General features: G+C 39.9%; 1 protein-coding gene across 3 annotated transcripts in view; it reads left to right on the forward strand.

Annotated features, from left to right (window-relative positions):
• The window catches only part of mllt3 (MLLT3 super elongation complex subunit), a 149,014-nt gene that overhangs the window by 95,709 nt on the left and 34,691 nt on the right, over positions 1-18,614 (forward strand). For 2 of the 3 annotated variants that reach the window (XM_048526875.2, XM_048526874.2), the window contains exons 6-9: positions 3,240-3,326; positions 10,285-10,366; positions 13,400-13,523; positions 17,624-17,726. In XM_048526875.2, the coding sequence (XP_048382832.1) occupies positions 3,240-3,326; positions 10,285-10,366; positions 13,400-13,523; positions 17,624-17,726 (396 nt within the window). The remainder of the gene's footprint in view (positions 1-3,239; positions 3,327-10,284; positions 10,367-13,399; positions 13,524-17,623; positions 17,727-18,614) is intronic. The other variant, XM_048526876.2, reaches the window with a different exon arrangement.

Here is an 18,614-nt window from a genome sequence, read left to right on the forward strand (position 1 = left end):
AGGAAGTTAACAGTTTCTTCTACATCTCCACATCAACCATAGTTCAATCAACCAGCACCCTCTTATGATATAGAAATTGTTGTTTACGTTGTGAAGTTAAATTTTGTGTATTTCAGTCCTGATGAGTGCAGGATGTAAAGTCTTTTTTTTGCCGTTGTAGCTCATTTTAGCTATGTCTGATTTTAGTACTTGCCGAGCAATGAAACTATGTTTTCTAATACCACGTGAAAGAAATACATTTACGTTGTGTTTCATTATCTCATGTGGTTGTCAGAAAGCATGGTTTTGTACTCCTGAAATATTGTTTGGGGCCTGTAGCCACAAGTTTGACTTGAGGGACAAAATGTTGATCTGGATTTCAGGGTGACCCGTACTCCTCTTCCGTTGTACCATTTGGACACAGTCATGGGGTCATACACTATGGAAACAGATCCTTCGGTGCAACTTGCCCATGCTGACCAGATATCCTAAATTAATCTAGTCATGTCTAAAGTGTATGCAACAAAGCAAGCCATGTACAGCTGAGTTTCCTCGCATGTTTTAAGCCATCCTGATATTTCCCTCAAGACCAACTGCAGATAGTAATCCGATCGTACAGAGCAATATTCAAGTCTTATGTGTCAGATTCTGCTGAGGTTTCAGTAGGTCACTGAAACTGGCTTGAATTATACAAAATTAGAATCGGTAATTCATATTTGCAATGCAAATTTTCTGAACAGTTTCTTTTGTAAGAAAAACATTATTAGTACCTTGCGTGCTTCAAGAACTGTAGGAACCTTGCAATATTTAACAAAGTAAGTGCCAATTTCCAACGTGAAAATTGACCCCATGTCTGCTGTAAAAGTTATGTTTTCGGTTACTGGGAGATGCTCAAGGAAAATACCATGAAATGATCTGCTTGATAGGTAGTTTCTTTCCTTCCTCGGGGCTTTTGTTTTAAAAACTGCTTTCACTCTTCCCTTAAGTTTTACCAAGCTGCAGCATCGGGGATCATTGTGGAGCTGTGTTGGCCATACAGCTGGTTAGTGATGCAAAGTGATGTCAATTCCTACACTGGCTGAAGTTACCGTGAAGGACTCTCCCTGTCCAACCTCTCCCCTCGTCTGAGGCGTGGTGACCCTCAGGTTAAACCACCACCAGTTATCTCTCGCATACCGTCTGTTAAGACGATGCTGACTTCATTACCTCCTGTCCCTAACTGTGTGTTTCTCAATATTTGTCTCTTTCTTCCCCCCCCCCCCACCCCAAACGAGCAGTAATTGATTTGGTTTTAGCAGTTTTCACTGATATCTATTCTAGACATTCTCCAGCCCACCCACTCCCCCCAACTTCCCTCATCAAAAAGATTCTGTCTATCTGTATTTCTCCAGGTCTCTTGATTTTGACTTTGTACTCTGTAAAATACATTGATGCATGCAGGTATTTAACTGGAGCTGTGGGCACAGGAATACTGGCCAGAATTGTTTTTGTTCTTCTACTCATTACCACTTTAGCTTGCAGAGCAATACCCTGGTCTTTGTTCTTCTTGTAACTCTTTCATGATGCACCAAGGAGTAACAGTGGGGGCAGGAAATAAGAGACTTGGCATTTTGAAGGTAGAAATGATTACATGCTGTATTTCAAATGTGGTCGTCTTATTTATTTAAGATTACAGTAACTATTTTCTGCTTAAACCAGGGAAGATTCTGCATAGCCTTCATCGGTCTAGGCCCAAAACATCAGCTTTCCTGCTCTTAAGGTGGCTTGGCCTGCTGTGTTCATCCAGCTCCACACCTTGTTATCTTGGATTCTCCAGCATCTGCAGTTCCTATTATCTTGTATCTTCAATGCCAGTTGCTTTTGAGCCATAATGTTTTTTTTCATGCCTAAGTATTTATTGCTTAAAATATCTAATTTTAGTAAACTATAATCAATACTACACTAGAGTCGCCAAGTTGTGTTAGCATTTGAATGAGAAGTTGTTTAAACAAAATAACACAACTAACGTGAAATTTTTTAGAAAGGCAAAGCCAGGATGCAAGATGTCAGCTTTGGGTCCTGTTTTTGAGTTCCGTTGTAGTGACTAGCTAGCAAGAGCATGTGTTAAAGGATTGTGATTTATTGAAGATGCTTGACAGTGTGTTTACTGTCAGCTAGACACCCAGACAGACAAACGGGCTGTAACTTGCATTAAACAACATCAAAGTACATCTCCTCCTCTCCAGAAATCTATAAACTTAACAATGGTTTACCTCCCTAGTTGGCTGTCTTAAGCTTCAGTGGCAACCTCCTCTTCACAATGGTCAGATCCTGGTAATGGCCTGATTTTTATCACCATTGTGCTAGTTTTTTGATCGGTAATGTCAAAAGCTCTGAGATTGTAAAATGGAGGAGAATCTTTCAACTGGTTTAGAGAGAGTACATTGTTGTTCTTTTTCCCACAGATGGAGCATGAATTAGCTGTTTTTTTTAATCCCTCCTCTCCCTTCCAAACCAAAGCTCCTTCCCAGATTTGATTTTTCGTTTCAAATAAACTGTTAAGTTTGTTGATTGCAGATGAAAGCCTAATGTATTGAAGCCCACTGGCTAGGGTTGTAGAAATAATTGGAGCCTTCAGAGAAAGGCATTTGTGCTGGTAAACGTTGAAGTATTTTATATTTTAAATTTGTTTTTATTGTCCCCTGCACTGGAATGAGTGCAGTGAAAAGTTACGCTGGGGTAACTAGGTACAGAATACTTAAATATGTATCACAGACTTAAGAGAATAATATAAGTTCAGCATAAGAATATAAACGTTTTTTTCTTTTTAAAAAGCACTTGAATTTAAGAGTTTTCATCAAATCCCATGCCAGACTTCAGACCACCTGGGCCAAGTCTCTCAAACACACTTGCTTATGCTGTTGAGAAAGGTATTACTTAAAATAATGCTGGCATTCCTTCCTTTTTCTTCTTAAATATCACTAGAATTGTGGAGTCAGCAATGGCAATAGGAATCTGCTGAGATCCCCTGCACATAAGACATTGTAAAGTAGATGTGATAAAGGTGATGCCATGGTTTCCTTTGAATCAGCAGGAAGGCATTGGGGAAGAAGAGTACTTTGGAAAGCTGTAAATCTTCCATTGGGTCTGTCCATAAATAAGCGCATCTCGATGCAAATCTCATTAGTTAGTCTGGGACCTGAAAATGAGTAGAACAGGAAGAAGACATAGTTTCCGCTGTCAAGGGTCTACCCTAACATTTATTTATTTTTTTTGAGAAGGAGGGAAATGAGTGCTGCTTTGTTGCAGGAAGCCTTCACGCTAATTCTGGTCCACGAACTATCCATTTGCTGATTAGTAACCACAGGGTAAGTGCTCAAATGCCCTGAGTGAATGATGCCATAAATACCACTGCCTTTGGAATAACAGATTGTAAAACTGTCAAGAAACACATTTAGTGCTAAAGATTGCCTGTGCTTTCTGGAGGTGTCAAAACCAGCAGGACAGTCCTCCTTTTTATGAATTTAGAACCAATAGGGAAGATTTTTAATACTTAGCAGAATGCCTGTTGAATTCATAGCAGTTAAATAATATTGTGTTGTTACTATTTATTATTCAAATGTTTAGCACTACATTGCTTTCATTGATATTTCAACAAGAAATCACTGACAATATAATTTAAGTGGTCTCAATATAATTGAGAAAGGAGATTTTAAATTCATCAAGAGGAAAATAATAGAGTATGATAATCCTTTCCATCACTGTTTCTATTCCCATTTTAAGCAAAGTTGTCCAAAATGCCTCCAACTTGGGGCTTTTGACCTGCTAACTGCCAGAAATAGTTACTTGATTTATTTCATCTGCTTCCCCAACATGTTTTCTCTTGTGTATGTTATTTAAGCCAAATTGGTTATTTCGACATAAAGTTGACTTAATGCTATCCTCCTGATGTACGCCAATTATTACCACAAATGTGCTTTTGCTGTTATTATGCGCTTCATTATCTAACTACTTCAAAGTGGGATTAGCTTTTAAGTCTTGCTGGTTTACTTTTTAAATTACTGGATGAATTTGAGATCAAGTATGGTTTTAATTGACTATCTTGACTTTGTGCCTTAAATGAATTCCATTTATGACTCCACTCAATTTAAATGAACAAATGCAATTTGCTATATGCTACAGAATGAGTAATGTTATGTCATGAGCAGTCTTCAAGTTGCAAGTATCACATTTTGTTTTATTAAGCTATGAATTTCTTAAACGTATAGTCCAAACGACTTTAAGGTTTAGAGAAATTGAATCCTAACGTAGTTTTTTGTTTCTCTCTCCACTTTTGCAATAGTGTTAATGTCCTGTATGACTGTTCAGGACTTAAAATATTTTGGATTGTTTTTCTCTTTTCACAGATGCTGGCAGACCTACTGAGTTTCTCGAGCAATTTCTGACTCTTTCACATTTCCTGCATGCACAATATATTATTCAATAATAAGAATAATAATAATAATTATTATTATTATTTTTTCTCAATTTTATTCAATTTTTTATGTTACTTGTTATCCAAATGCCAATTAGGTGTCAGTTTCGTAGTCTGCGAATTTCCATATCACTGAACACATCAGATTTTTGACCTGTTTGTGTTCATTGTTACAATAGCTGTAGTTACCTCGGTTGAGTTGAAGCCAAAGTTAAGGTTCAGGAAACTTTTGACTTTTCTGCTATCCTGGTCAATTCTCAGTAACACAACCAAATGGTCACTTCAAGTAGATGAGGTACAAATATTGAAAGTCTTCTCTTGGCCGTTCTTCAGAATTAAGGCTGAATTTCTTCCATTCCAATTTGTGGGGTTCTGAAAGAGCTGTTAAGCTGGTAGACTTGGCCGTGGGCAGGGCAGGTGGCACTGGAGGAATTCAATTGATGTGTTGCTTTCAGATGTAAATACTTCTTCCAACAACTCATGTTCATCTATACACATTCCAATGACGTCCCTGGCTGTGTTCACTGCCATTCTGAGTCAGCATCCTCATTTTGGTCAGTCACGAGCCAGGGTTTTCCACGATTTGGTGCGTATATTTAAGGACATTCCTGAAGTCTTTTGTATTTGGGAGTCTTTTGCCAGGATCAGTGTCTGAGCTGAGCAGTTGCTTCGTGAGTCTGGTGTGAGACCCATGATCAACATGTCCTATCTGCTTTTAAGTGAGTAGCGCTTAAAATGTGTCAGGTTGGCTTGGAAGAGGGCACCACTGTTGGAGTGCCACTAGATTTGGAAAATCATGCAAGTTGTGTGCATTTGGAGAATGCTGTCAAAGCCATTCATCATATTTGGCTTAATCAAATCAAGCTGTGCCAAATTTTACTGTTTTCTTTCTGAACTGCCAAATATTAAATCTTCCAGGAACACAGTTTCTGACATTTTTACAACAAAACTGTCTCTGTGCAGTCGTCTGCCTGCCTCTTCTATTAGCATAGAAGTCACTTTTTTATATTATCGAGACCGAGGCAATGTACTAAGTGATCTTAATTGCTTTTGCCTGAATCAGAGTAACATGTCGAAGGTGTTCTATGAATATGCAACATTCGAAGGTGCTTCAGAGACTTTATCCATCACAATATAACAATTGCATATTAGAGCTGATGACCAAAAACCCAATCGCACATTATTAGGGCAAGTGAGCTAAAACTCGGGAGAGGAGGTACATATTGAAGCATCTTTTAAAAAATGAAAATGAGTTAGAGTTTTTTTTACAAAGGAATAAAATGCTTGGAAGCTCAGGCAGCTGAGGACACATTCACCACCTTTTGGAGGCATGAGAATCAGGGATGCAGTTAGAGGAGTACAGATCTTAAGAGCTGTGAGGCTATAAGTGATGGTGGAAATAGGGAGGGCTAATTTGGTGGAAATTAGGGCATGCACAGGAAAAGATGTGAGGCTGGCAAGGCATCTGATAGGATTCTTGCGCCTGTGAGAAGCCAAGTCACAGATCAAGTTTCAGCAGCAGCTCGGCTAAAACAGAGACATAAAGGAGTGATTAATCTAAGTTAAATTAGACAGTCTTATTGACAGCATGGATATACGATTGAGAGTCATTTTGGGCTTAAGTGCACCACCAAACTTGAGAATAATCTGATGGAGCCTCAGACAGCTGTCAGGTCACGGAATGGGATGAGTTATGAGGGAGTGGTGTTTGTAACAGGGCCTTCAGTCTCCCCAATATTTATTTAATTAGAGAAAGGTCATTCTCAACTAGTTGCTGGATGAGAAGTAACCTTACAATCTGGAGACAGTAGGAGTGAGTGAGAACTTAGTATTTCAGCATGTGGAATCTTTCATCCTTTTTGAATTATGTCAAGGGATGGTTATTGTTGAGTTGAGAAGGACCCAAGGATATGTGCTTGCTTGCCAGGGATAATGCAGGAATGAGAAGAGAAGACCTTAGCAGTTATCTGCCTGTGATAGGCGTATGAGAATGGGACTAAATCATTTGTTGTCCCACCCAGTTTGGTCGGTGGTGGAAGATGGCCTGATGAATTGGCAAAAGCTACAGACGAGCCATAAGAACAAATAGAGCAAGCCTATCTTAATTGATAGTTGCAGCGTAATTTGACTTTTTGATCATGATTTTGATCACGTATTGAGTGGAATTCAAGCAAGTAGCTCTCGGAAAGATCAGGTATTGGTGAGGTGACAAATGGCAAAAGACTTTGGAAAGGAAAGGGAGGTTGGAGATGGAGCCATGAGTGAGTTTTTGTCTTCTTTCCTCACACTGTTGTAGCTGCCAAACCTCTTCCAACTCTGCATATGAATCTCGTTATGAATTCTCTTTCTTCCATTTCCAACATCTTCAGTCAGGCAGAAGATACAGCAGCTTGAATACATGCACCAATGGGTTCAAAAAGAACAGCTTCTTCCCTGCTGTTATTAGTCTGATGAATGGACCTCTCAAATTTCAAATCTAATGTTGATCTTGCTTTGTGCTCTTCCTATGCAGCCATCACCTTGTGTATCTCACTGTGTCTAACCACCTTTTATGATCTCCTTTGTCCTTGTTTGTTATGATCTGCCTGTATTGCTTGCAAAACAAAGCTTTTCACTGCACTTGGGTACGTGTTAATTTATTGTTGTCACAGCAATTTTCTGAACCTGTTTTCCTCATAAGCTTCAGCATCTGTTCCCTTGAGTCCACTCCCGCTGGATTGCACACAATGAACGATGATGGGGTGTTGTTCTGTCTTTAGAACTGCTATCTTCCACCTCTTCTAACTTAACATCAGCGTTTTTTTTGTCCTCAGTAATATCTGCTATCTCCAACTTTCCTTTCTGATATTATTGAACATGTTGCTGCCTCCCAGACCCATGCCTGATGTTTTTAATTCGTATGTGAATTTCACTCCTGCTAAAAAGACCCAAACCAAAGGCTACAGATAACAGTAACGCATTTAATTTCTGCAGATGAGCAAATCATCATCTTCTCTACTTTTTAAGCTGAGTGGGGCAACCCTCGTCTGATTCCTTTGCAACCTGCTTATTATCAGAGCAACTCCAGTATTGGTTTCCTTTCTGTCCCAACATCATTAGATTGAAACCCCAAGAATCTCTCAGTAGTCCTTGCCTTGTCCTCTCACATGCTGCCCCTTGACAACATACATGCAACTTGTAAATGAACACAAATATTACCCAGCTTTACCTCTTCAGCATTTCCTGTGATCTCTCTCTGTTCCTCCACAGTTTCGGAGGAGCTGCAGTTTTGGTTCTGTTAACGATTAAAAAGACTTACAGACATTGTTCCTTGCTTTTGCTTCAGACTTATTACCTTTGCCACCAGTTCCACCTCCTCCCTAACTGTTGTTTAAGACTTTTATTATCCTGATCAATTTGAAGCTACTTTTTACATTCATCAAAGAGGCAGCCTACTGGGAATCCTACTGCATCTAAATCTGCTGAATCCTTCTTCAATGCATTTGTCACCTCCAGAGTTCATTGTTCTAAAATATTCCTTCCTGGTCAGTCACCCACCCACTCCAAACACCTGTCATAAAAGAACAGTGAAGACAGAAGAGGACGGATATTCAGAAAATCTGGAAATGTGCACTTAATAGTAATAGAAAAATGAGACTGACATCTGTGATGTTATGACAGATTAATGTAGACTGAAATATGGATCAAGACAATACGATGAATGCAGTATCAGGTGAACAGAGGACTTGTTGAGATCATTGCCATGAGAATCTGTGGTCTATTTTAGTGATCTTTAGTCCTGAATTCACAAACACTGGACGTACTTTATTGTTTTTCAAATTTATGTAGGCTGCCCTGCTTATTTGAGCAAAAGTGGGGACCAAGGAAGGATAAAAGGGTTTTGTCACTGTCCAGGGTTTACGGAGCTAGCAGCTTGTGTTTTCTTGTGCCATTATCACCTTTTCCATGGCCAATTGAAACTACATAATAAGTGTTCCTTGGAGCCTAATTTTGTGCATTTTTGAAGGAAATTCTTGTCTTGTCCACCACCTGTCTGGATGTGCGTGTCCCAGTGTGCAAAGTGAACCTGACAGAAGCAAGCAAATCTGAGGTGATCTCTAAGGTATAGAAGCAATGGCCTGAAGAGCTGAAGTGGAGTGAGAATTGATCTGAAAGCAGCCTCGATGATGTTGAGAGGCTGGTGATTTGCTACTACCTGCTTGCATTGGACACAGTGAAAGAGGATAGTGTCCCCACTACGTGCAGTGAAAATAGTTGGATAAAAGCTGGGTAAGCAGTTGGTGAGTTGTTGCCACTGGGTAACTGCTCCTATTTGCAAGTTGGAAATTTTCACCACCCAGTTCCTCAATGTAGGAAGGGAAAATAGAAAGTTATATAGAAAAAAATAGATAATTTGGGTTCAACAGCAAGATTCAATAGTAAGCTTATGGGGAAAATCTGTAATCTTTTCTGCTAAGATGGCAATTTTTCTCATTCTCCTCATATTTTCCCAACTTTTATGCTATTTCCCATGTCATCACAGAGAAGGGAAAATACCATCCCGAGTGTTTTTGGCTGCCAGCAGTGGAAATTTCTGATTTTGAAGGGAGTTAGTGTGTGATTGTCCTTTTATTTTCCCTGTGTCTTGCCCAACCACCCCTAGCCTTGCCCCAGAAATCCTGTCTATGCATTTAAACTGAGCGGAGTTGTTCATGGAATATGCAAGTGGATTATGCACATGAAGCAATTACAGGTTGTAAGTCACTTTAGTCATTGGGATGGTAAAATTACATGATTTATGAGCAGAAGCAACTGTTAAATCATTGAAGATATCTACACGGCTTGGTTTTGGTTCATTGACTTAGTTTCAGTGCCATAATGTTCCCATTTTAGGTGCGGTTAACTTACCCATGCAGATTGATTTGCTACTCCACAACAGCCAAGTTTATTTAGTGGTCCCATTTTTCGTAGTGGTATTTTTGTGATTGCTACAATAACACACACATACATACTGGGAATTACCTGATGCTGTATATAAAACCAAATGTCACTGGGACTCACTTGAATGGTACTGGGATCAGGGTCAGGAAGATGATTTTGTTCCAGGACATGATGTGGGAATTTGTTAAAATCCACATTGAATTCATTTTTCAGGAATGGGTATAGGGAATACAAGACTGGACGAGAAAACGTAAACCACTCAAATGACCTGTTTCTGCCGTGTAAATGCAATATCCTTATGCAGACTTAAGTTACCCAACTGTCCCTCTCTTCAACTCCCATCCCACCCTCGTCAACACTAATATAAGTTGAGACACTGAAACAGTGTAAGGCTGTAGTCATCTTGGCATTGCAGAACAAATCTTAACTGCTGGTGTAGACTTTTCATTGAAACTAAATTAGACAAAAATGTTGTATATTTATGCAATTAAAAAGAGAAATGTGTAATGTGCATGAGAAATAAATAGACTAGTTTCTGTTTGGTGTAGCAACAACGAACATCTCTACCCAAAGTATTAACAGTTCTTATACTTGAGTAAAATATTGTTCTTCCAGTATTGCAGGATATAAAAATACTCATTTTTATCAAGTCATAATTTTGATTCAGTGTAAGCTCCTGTATGTCTATTGTTTCTCAGCCCTGAAACCCAAGTTTTTGATGCCCAATGTTTTAAATTCAGGAAGAGGATTCTGACTATATTAGTCTTTTGCAAGCATTTTGAAATAAGGAACCTGAAAAATAATGAACTTTGAGCAGGAAAGTGTGTTTATGTAGTAATGTTAAGTGACAAATTATTCTGTTGAATTACTGGGGTTGGTGCTGCAACATTATTAACTCGTGTTTGTCTTGGTTTTTATTTTTTTTGTTCAAGTCTCAACAGCCAAGTCCCACTGGTTCCAGTTCCAGTTCAAATTCCAGTTCAAGTTTTACTCCATCTCAAAACAACCGACAAGGTAAAGATGTGAAATATCACCAGCTTATATCTGACGTGGAACTAACAGAAGTGAAAAGGCTTGCCCTCTTTTAGAATTGAGTTGATTTGATTTGAATTTTTGTCATGTGCACCTTCGTACAGTGAAAAGCTTTGTTTGCGAGCAGCACACGCCAGTCATAGTAAGCAAGGACATACAGATCGTAGGGTGAAAAACACTTGGGGGAGAATGTAGAACGGATTATAAGAAAAGTTGGAGTTAGATCTGCTGCAGGGAGCTCACAAGCTCAGCCAATGTAGGCACCACCTTGAATCCAAGTTAACTCCTGTGAGCCAAATCATAGAATCCCTACAGTGGGGAAGCAGTCCATTTGGCCCATCCAACCACACTAACCCTCTGAAGAGCATCCCACCCAAACCTACCCTTCTACCCTCTCTCTATAACCCTGCATTTCCCATGGCCGATCCACCTAGCCTGCACATCTTTGGACTGTGGGAGGAAAGCGGAACACCCGGAGGAAACCCACGCAGACACGGGGAGAATGTGCAAACTCCGCACTGACAGTCACCCGAGGGTAGAATCGAACCCATGTCCCTAGTACTGTGAGATAGCAGTGCTGACCACTGAACCACCGTGCCACTGAATCCTCCAATATGAGAAGTCAGCCTTGTGGCTCCAGTCTTACTCTGAAAGCTCCAGTGACAATTATCATTGGAATTGAATAGTATACTCCAAGTGTGCCCTGACCAGAGTACTGTTGTTTCTGATTTTGCTCCTGATTTCCAGCATCTGCAGTTCTTTGTTTCTCTTTTTGTATAATATCATTGACTCTCTATATTTTGGATTCTGTTGTTAGGTGGCTCAGTATTCTCCTTATGTTCTGTACTGTTTGGAATGTAATCTCCAAAAACTTTCAACTCTCTGTCTGTGCTTTCATTATTAAAGTCCAATCATTTACGGGTGTTTTACCACTTTGTGCTTGGTATTTAATACTGATCAATATGGCGTCCCGTCTGTCATTGCTCTGCCACTTTCTCATCTTGTTTCACCTTCTCATCTTCACTGCAATTGTTATTTCCTTGATGATTATTGTTTTAAAGTGTATGAGTAGATTATTGTAAGGAATATTTTTGTTTCTTAAAACTGAACCCTGGTCTTAATACCAATTCTGTTTCTTTTCTCACTTAACGTTGTCTGGCAAGGGTAGTTAATTGTGTAGAGTGGCACAGTGTGAATATCCCGACCTCTGACCCAGGAGGTTCCCAGGTTCAAGTCCCACCTGTTCCAGAGGTCTGTTGTAATATCTCTGACTAGTTTAATGAGAATATGTCTAGTTCACTATGTCCTTCACATTTCTCAGAGGGTCTTTAAAAGATGATATTCATAGACTATCTCAAGCAGCTCTTTTACTGTGTACCCTATTGCTCCTGAATTGTTGTGTTTTTTTTTGCTATTACTTTGATTGCATTTTCTGGTATCAGCCATTTTTTCCTGTAAATTTGTTGTTCCTACCGCCACAACAATATTTCAGGAATCTTACTTCTGACACCTCTATTCCTTGCATGTCCTTGCAGTGTCGCGAAGTGCTTCACATAATTCTCTGGATTTGCTTTTGGTGGCATGGTGGCTCAGTGGTTAGCACTGCTGCCTCACTGTGCCAGGGACCCAGTTTCGAGTGAACCCTTCAGTGACTGTATGGAGTTTGCACATTCTCCCTTGTCTTCATGGGTTTCCTCTGGGTGCTGCAGTTTCCTCCCACAATCCAAAGATGTGCAGGATAGGTGGATTGGCTATGGAAAAATCTCCATAGTATCCAGGGATGTGCCGCTTATGTGGATTAGCCATTGGAAATGATATCAAATGACATTATCTATATAGTTCTCTCTTACTAGTTACTGCTTGAGATGAATGTTGGCCAACTCATCAAAAGAACTATGCATTTTTTAAACTTATTTTGAAGCATATCAATAAGCCTTACCTGAAAGCTGGCAGTTCTGTGCCATTGTCCTGTTATTAACTGAAATGTGTTCAACCAATCTTGGCACTGAGTTGATCACACTTAGGAGCTTGGCATCATTTTTCTTCTCCGTTAGCCTGCCACTTGACACCTTTTGTTTTATTTGATGAACTCACCTTTGCAAATTGGGAGAGGTGATTGCCTAGTGTATTATCATGAGTCTATTAATCCAGAAACTGAGCTAATGTTCTGTGGACCCAAGTTTGAACCTTACCATGGCAGATGGTGGAATTTGAATTCAGTAAATTCTGGAGTTAAGAATCTACTGATATGCACGAAACCGTTGTCAGTTGTCAGAAACCTCTACCTGGCTCTCCAATGTACTTCGGAGAAGGAAACCTGCCTTCCTCACCTGGCCTGGCCTAAATGTGGTTCTGGAATCATCGGGTAAGATTGGCCAGTTCCCCTTCTGCAGCAAGTTATGTATGCTGAAGATGCAGTTTGTCAAAGTGTCACTTTTATTTTTATTATTCATTCAGTGTCATTCAGACAACACCAGCTATTATTGCTCATCCAGAATTGCCCTGGAGAAGGTAAATGTGATCTGCCACCGTGAACCACTGTGGCCCTTTTGATGCAAATAGACCTGCAATGTTATGAGGGAGTTTTCAGGTTTTGACTCATCAACAGCGGAGGGATTTTCCATTGTCATTTGTGGTGCCCAGCTCAATTCTGGAAAGATCACCTAGCATTTGTTCCTTTGATACTTTTTCTTCACCCTTTTTTCAGTTCAGTGCTGTTGAATAACTTGCTAGGCCAATTCAAAAGGAACAGGAAAGGAAATCATGTTTGTTGTAGATCTGGAGTCACTTGTGCAAGGACCTGGTTTGACCTGGGCAGATGACTTTGTTTTTAGTTTTGAACCATTGACTCCTGTGGGGAATGTTAGCATGGAGCTGTTGAGAGGGCTGGATCTGATTTTACTATATGACGATATTAGAGTATGGTCTTGGCAGCTTCTGGAGTAACTCTCTAGCCAGCACCCCAATCAAACTTGGAATTGGTTGTGACAGTCCCTTTCCTTCATTTCTAACCAGGTCCACTGAGATCTATAATGGAGGACCTCCATTCTGAAGACAATGAATCCGATGAAGATGAGAACGGAAGCCTATCTGATGTAGAGAGATCATTAAATACTCATTGTGGAAGCAGAGGACTTCGGTCAGTATTACTACCAGCTAAGTAAGATTAATGTTTAAATAAATGTCTATGTTTCTCTAATCTTCCATTAACTGTGTTCATTTCATTGTGCTGAAAGCCTTGAATGCGTTTTTAGCTATTGCCCACAACAGTATAGGAATTAATCCAAAACAAATTCTGAAACAATTTGAAACTTTGAGGTTGTTTATTTTTATTAATTATGCTAATTTCATGTTTATTATCTTGATCGGTGTTGATGGTGAAAAAGAATATCCATAGTCATGTCTTGATTTTATTTTCCAACGAATGATTTAGCAGATGCAGAAAGAATGTAATAAAAAAGAAGAATAAAGTAATGCTTGCCACTGTTTTACTGCTGCTCATCAGCTGTGCTGCACGGTTGTGTTTGTCATGTTTTAGTTTGTTACCAAGTGTTGGCTTGCTACATCACATGCTTGAGAATTCTCAAGCACCACTTCCTTTGATGCATGCACTGAAATGGTACGGCAGTGATATATATTACGTTGCATGCATTTACTTTGAAATGAAGGCAGATTGATTGTACAGAATTTTTCACAAAGGTAAATCAACAGAAGCTAGACTTTAATACAGCATTATGTTCTGCTAATGTGGCAGACGCTCAGTGTGGATACTGATTGGTCTGTTATTTTCTTCATTGTAGTTTGAGAGGCGAAATGAAAGAACTTTGTAATGCTTGGACTGATGCACTGTTGCTGAAAATGTCAGTTTATAATTCTGTTTATTGGAGTCCATATTTGTAGATATTAAACATAGATTCTGCCACAACATGCAACAATTACTCAGAACTAATTGTAGATCGAGTCTTTTCGTAAGATTGTCAAAGGTCTTTTTAAGACAGAACTGCAGTATTGTACAGTAAACACTGATTCTGTATCCAATGAGTAAATGCCATTGAGGATGCTTCAAACCACAAGAAATTAAAAATGCATGAGTAGGAAAAAGGGAAATCTCGAAGGGGAGCAGGAGTTTGCCTTTGTGAATTTGTTATTAAAATTCCTGCACATCAAAATTGATCACAAGATTCTTGATCAAAAAGTTGAATCCAACTATTCTCCACCTGAATGGACTTCAATTTGTTTACAAGTTGCTAATCTCCTGTTCATTTACTCAACAAACCTTATTGTGGTTTTGGATTCTACGTTAATCTTATCTGCAAAAGCTGTCTCGTATCTCCTCCATGCCCGCCTGATTTTCCTCAAGTGTACTCCTAAAACCCCAGTACTCTGGGAGGGATTCACTAGACAGCTGGGATCAAGTGAATCCCTTGAGGAGTATCGGGTTTGTAGGAGTTCACTTAAGAGGGAAATCGGGAGGGCACAAAAAGGACAAATGAGATAGCTTTGGCAGATAAGGACAAGGAGAATACAAAGAGTTTGTACAAGGCCAAAAGAATAACTGGGGAGAAAATAGAACCCCTTTTAAAGATCAACAAGGCTGTCTATGTGTGGAGTGACGAGACGGGTGAGATCTTCAACAAATATTTCGCAGCTGTGTTTACTGTGGAGAAAGACATGGAAGGTAGGGAACTTGGAAGTTAATATCGATGTCTTGAAAAGTGTCCATATTACAGAAAAGGAGGTGCTGGAGGACTTAGTGTGTAAAGGTAGATGAATCCCCGGAACCCTATTAGGGTTCATCACAGGACATTGTGGGAAGCAAGGAAAGAAATTGTGGGGCCCCTAGCAGAACTATTTGAATTATCGACAGCCACAGGTGAGGAAGGCTGGCAGTTGGCCAATTATTTAAGAAAGGCTGAGAACTACAGACCAGCGAGCCTGACATCGTTGGTGGGTAAGATGTTGGAGGGGATTCTGACAGACAGGATCTACATGTGTTTGGAAAGGCAAGGACCAATTAGGGATAGCCAACATGGCTTTGTGTGTGGGACATCATGTTTCATGAACTTAATTGAGTTTTTTGAAGAGGTGTCCAAGATGTTGGATGAAAACAGAGTGGCAGACATTATCCAAGGCCTTGCTACAATCAATTGTGACAAGCTTCTACATGGTACACTGGTTAGCAAGTTAGATCACATGGGATCCAGGGAGAAGCTAGCCAACTGGACCCAAAATTAGCTTGATGGTATGGGACAGAGGGTGTTGTAAGAAAGTTGTTGCTCAGACTGGAGGCCTGTGATCTACAGAGTGCTGCAAGGTTCAGTGCTGCTTCCACTGTTGTTTGCCATTCATAGATAAGATTTGATGAAAATCTGAGGCATGATTAGTAAGTTTGCGGGTGACACCAGAATTGGTGGTATGGTCGACAGTGAGGAAGTTTATCTCACAGTACAATGGTTTTGTTGATCAACTGGGCCAAGGATTGGAAGATGGAGTTTAATTTAGATAAAAGTGAGGTGTTACATTTTGTTAAGACAAATCAGGGCAGAACTTAACGCAGTTAATGGTAGGGCATTAGGAAGTGTTGTTGAACTGAGATCTAGGGGTTCCTTGAAAGTGGAGTCCCAGGTAGACAGGGTGGTGAAGAAGGCATTTGGCACACTTGCTTTCATCGGTCAGAGCATTGAGTACAGGAATAGGGACATCATCTTGACAGCTGTACATGACATTGGTAGGCCACATTTGGAGTATTGTGTACAATTTTGGTCACCCTGCTATAGGAAGGATGTTATTAAACTGGTAAGGCTGAAAAATAAAGACTCAAGGATGTTACTAAGACTACAGGGGTTTGAGATATAAGGAGGGGCTGAATAGGCTGGGGCTTTTTATTCCCTGAAGTGTTGGACGCTGAGGGGTGACCTTTCATAAATGTTTAAAAATCATGAGGGGCTTGGAGAGGCTGAATCGTCAACAACTTTTCCCCAGGGTAGATGAGTCTAAAACTAGAGGGCATAGGCTTAAAATGAGAGGGGTAAGATTTAAAAGGGACCGGAGGGTCAAATTTTTCACACCGAGGATGCTGCGTGTATGGAACAAATGGCCAGAGGAAGTGATAGAGGCAGGTACGCTTACAACAATTAAACGACAATTGGACAGGAACATGAACGGTTTAGCGGGATATAGTTCAAATGTGGCAAATGGGACTAGTTCAGTTTAGGAAGCCTGGTCGTTGTGGACATGTTAGGCCAAGGGCTGTCTTTAAGTGCTGTGTGGCTCTGAGAGGAACAGAGCTAACATTTCACATTGTCGTGATCTGATCAGACTGAAGGGTGAAGGGTCACCACAGACAGAGTTAAAACTTCAGGCAGTTTCTATCAGTGTTGTCTGACCAACTCCTACAATTTTGTTTTCAACACACACTGCCGACATCTGCAGTAACTTTGCTTTTGTTTCAGTTAGGAAGTTGTGTCATAATGGAGATCTTTTCATAATTCTCTCATTTAGAAAGTCAAAGAGAGGCATGGAGCTGTACAACTTGGAAACATATCCTTTGGTCCAATTTGTTCATACTGACCAGATATACTGAATTAACCTAGTCCCAATTGTCACTATTTGGCCCTCTAAATGCTTCCTATTCGGGTACCCACCCAGAAGTCTTTAAAGTGTTGTAATTGTACCAGCCCCCTTCACTTCTGGCAGCTCATTCCAGAAGATTTTAATCCAATGCACGATGAAATAAATAAATTAAGATTGAAATGAGGAATGACCCAGATCTGAAATATAGGCGGTCATGATTGTGAAACTTGGGTGACTATCACTGAAGTGTAGAAGCACAACAAAAGCAGTTTCCTGAATGGATGAAAGATTCTGCTGACACAATCCTCCTTGATCCCAAAGCAGTTTAATTGAAAGATGAGAAATATTTGAAAAAGTGTTTCACTTCAATAATTTCCCAATTTATCCTCCCGGAGAATTATCACCAAGGTTGATCTGAAGCGATGTAGTTAACAAAAAGACATTAAAATTGATTTACTGACTCGATTAAGTATAGGTCTGGGAAGAGCCAAATAATATTGAATCATCGGAGATGGTTAGTACTTATCAATAACATGTTTACACCATAAATTCTGTTAAGCACATCCATATTCAATGTAAGAATTCATTGAAAAAAGTAAGATTTCCTTTGTCTCCATTTTATCCCTGTCTTCCTGCGCCCAAAATTTGTATCTGTCTTCATTTCAGAATGAGTTTGAGTGATGGGAGTGACAGTGAAAACAGTAGCACCTCTTCGCCACCCAGAAGTGAAGCACCGCCAATCTTGAAAGCCAGCAACAGCAATAACCAGGTATGAGCAAAAACCGTGCAATAAACTATAGACATCTGTGCACAAATGGCTTCAAGAAAATTGAAATTAAAACCTTGGTTTGTTCAAAATCATGGTCTGTGAAATTTCACGTCTCTGAATCGTATTCCCTTTCCTGTGCTATAAATCTAGCTGATTGCATAGTTTATTGGTTTGCCTTGCACCAGTCCATGAGTGTAAAGGAAAGGTAAAGTTGTCATGACCCCAGAAAACCAGTGGCTGCTCTTCCTTTAGAGAGGTGATTGGTTGTGGCTTAACCCTATGGTGAAGGGAGAGATTGAGAAGGAGAAGCTTTTTCATGGTAACCCCAGCAGGTTTGGGAATTGAACTCAGTGTTGACCTCACTCTGGAATGCAAACCAATCATTTGGCCAGCTGACTAAACCAACTCCCAATCTGCGAATAGAGTAGGTCTCTTCAGTGCTGTTGGTCATTGTGTGAGATCCAAATAATATGTGATAAGTGATCACTAATCAAATGTTTTGGTCAATCCATTTGGGATTCACACACTTGAAAAGATTCGTTGAGACAACTATGAATGCTCCTTTGCAATTTTAAATGATCCACCATCTCTGGTGGCTATACTGCTGTCCGTCTGCTTAAACATTCCCCTCTCTGTCACATGGGATGCCTTTGTCACCACTTAATCCTTTACACTTCTGCACCAAGCACACATCACTGGAATAACTCCTGTATTCAGTGCCTCAAAGCCAAAGATGGCTACTTGAAGATATCCAGCACATAACCAACTTAACTGGCAATTACCAAATCCAGATGGGTGCTATCAAGCTGGAAGCTATCAAACATTCTATTCTTTTCCCATAAGCGCCCATTTGTTAAATACCAGAAGCTTAAAGCTGGTCAGTCATAG

This window comes from Stegostoma tigrinum, chromosome 3 (assembly GCF_030684315.1).
Source record: "Stegostoma tigrinum isolate sSteTig4 chromosome 3, sSteTig4.hap1, whole genome shotgun sequence".
Taxonomy (NCBI): domain Eukaryota; kingdom Metazoa; phylum Chordata; class Chondrichthyes; order Orectolobiformes; family Stegostomatidae; genus Stegostoma; species Stegostoma tigrinum.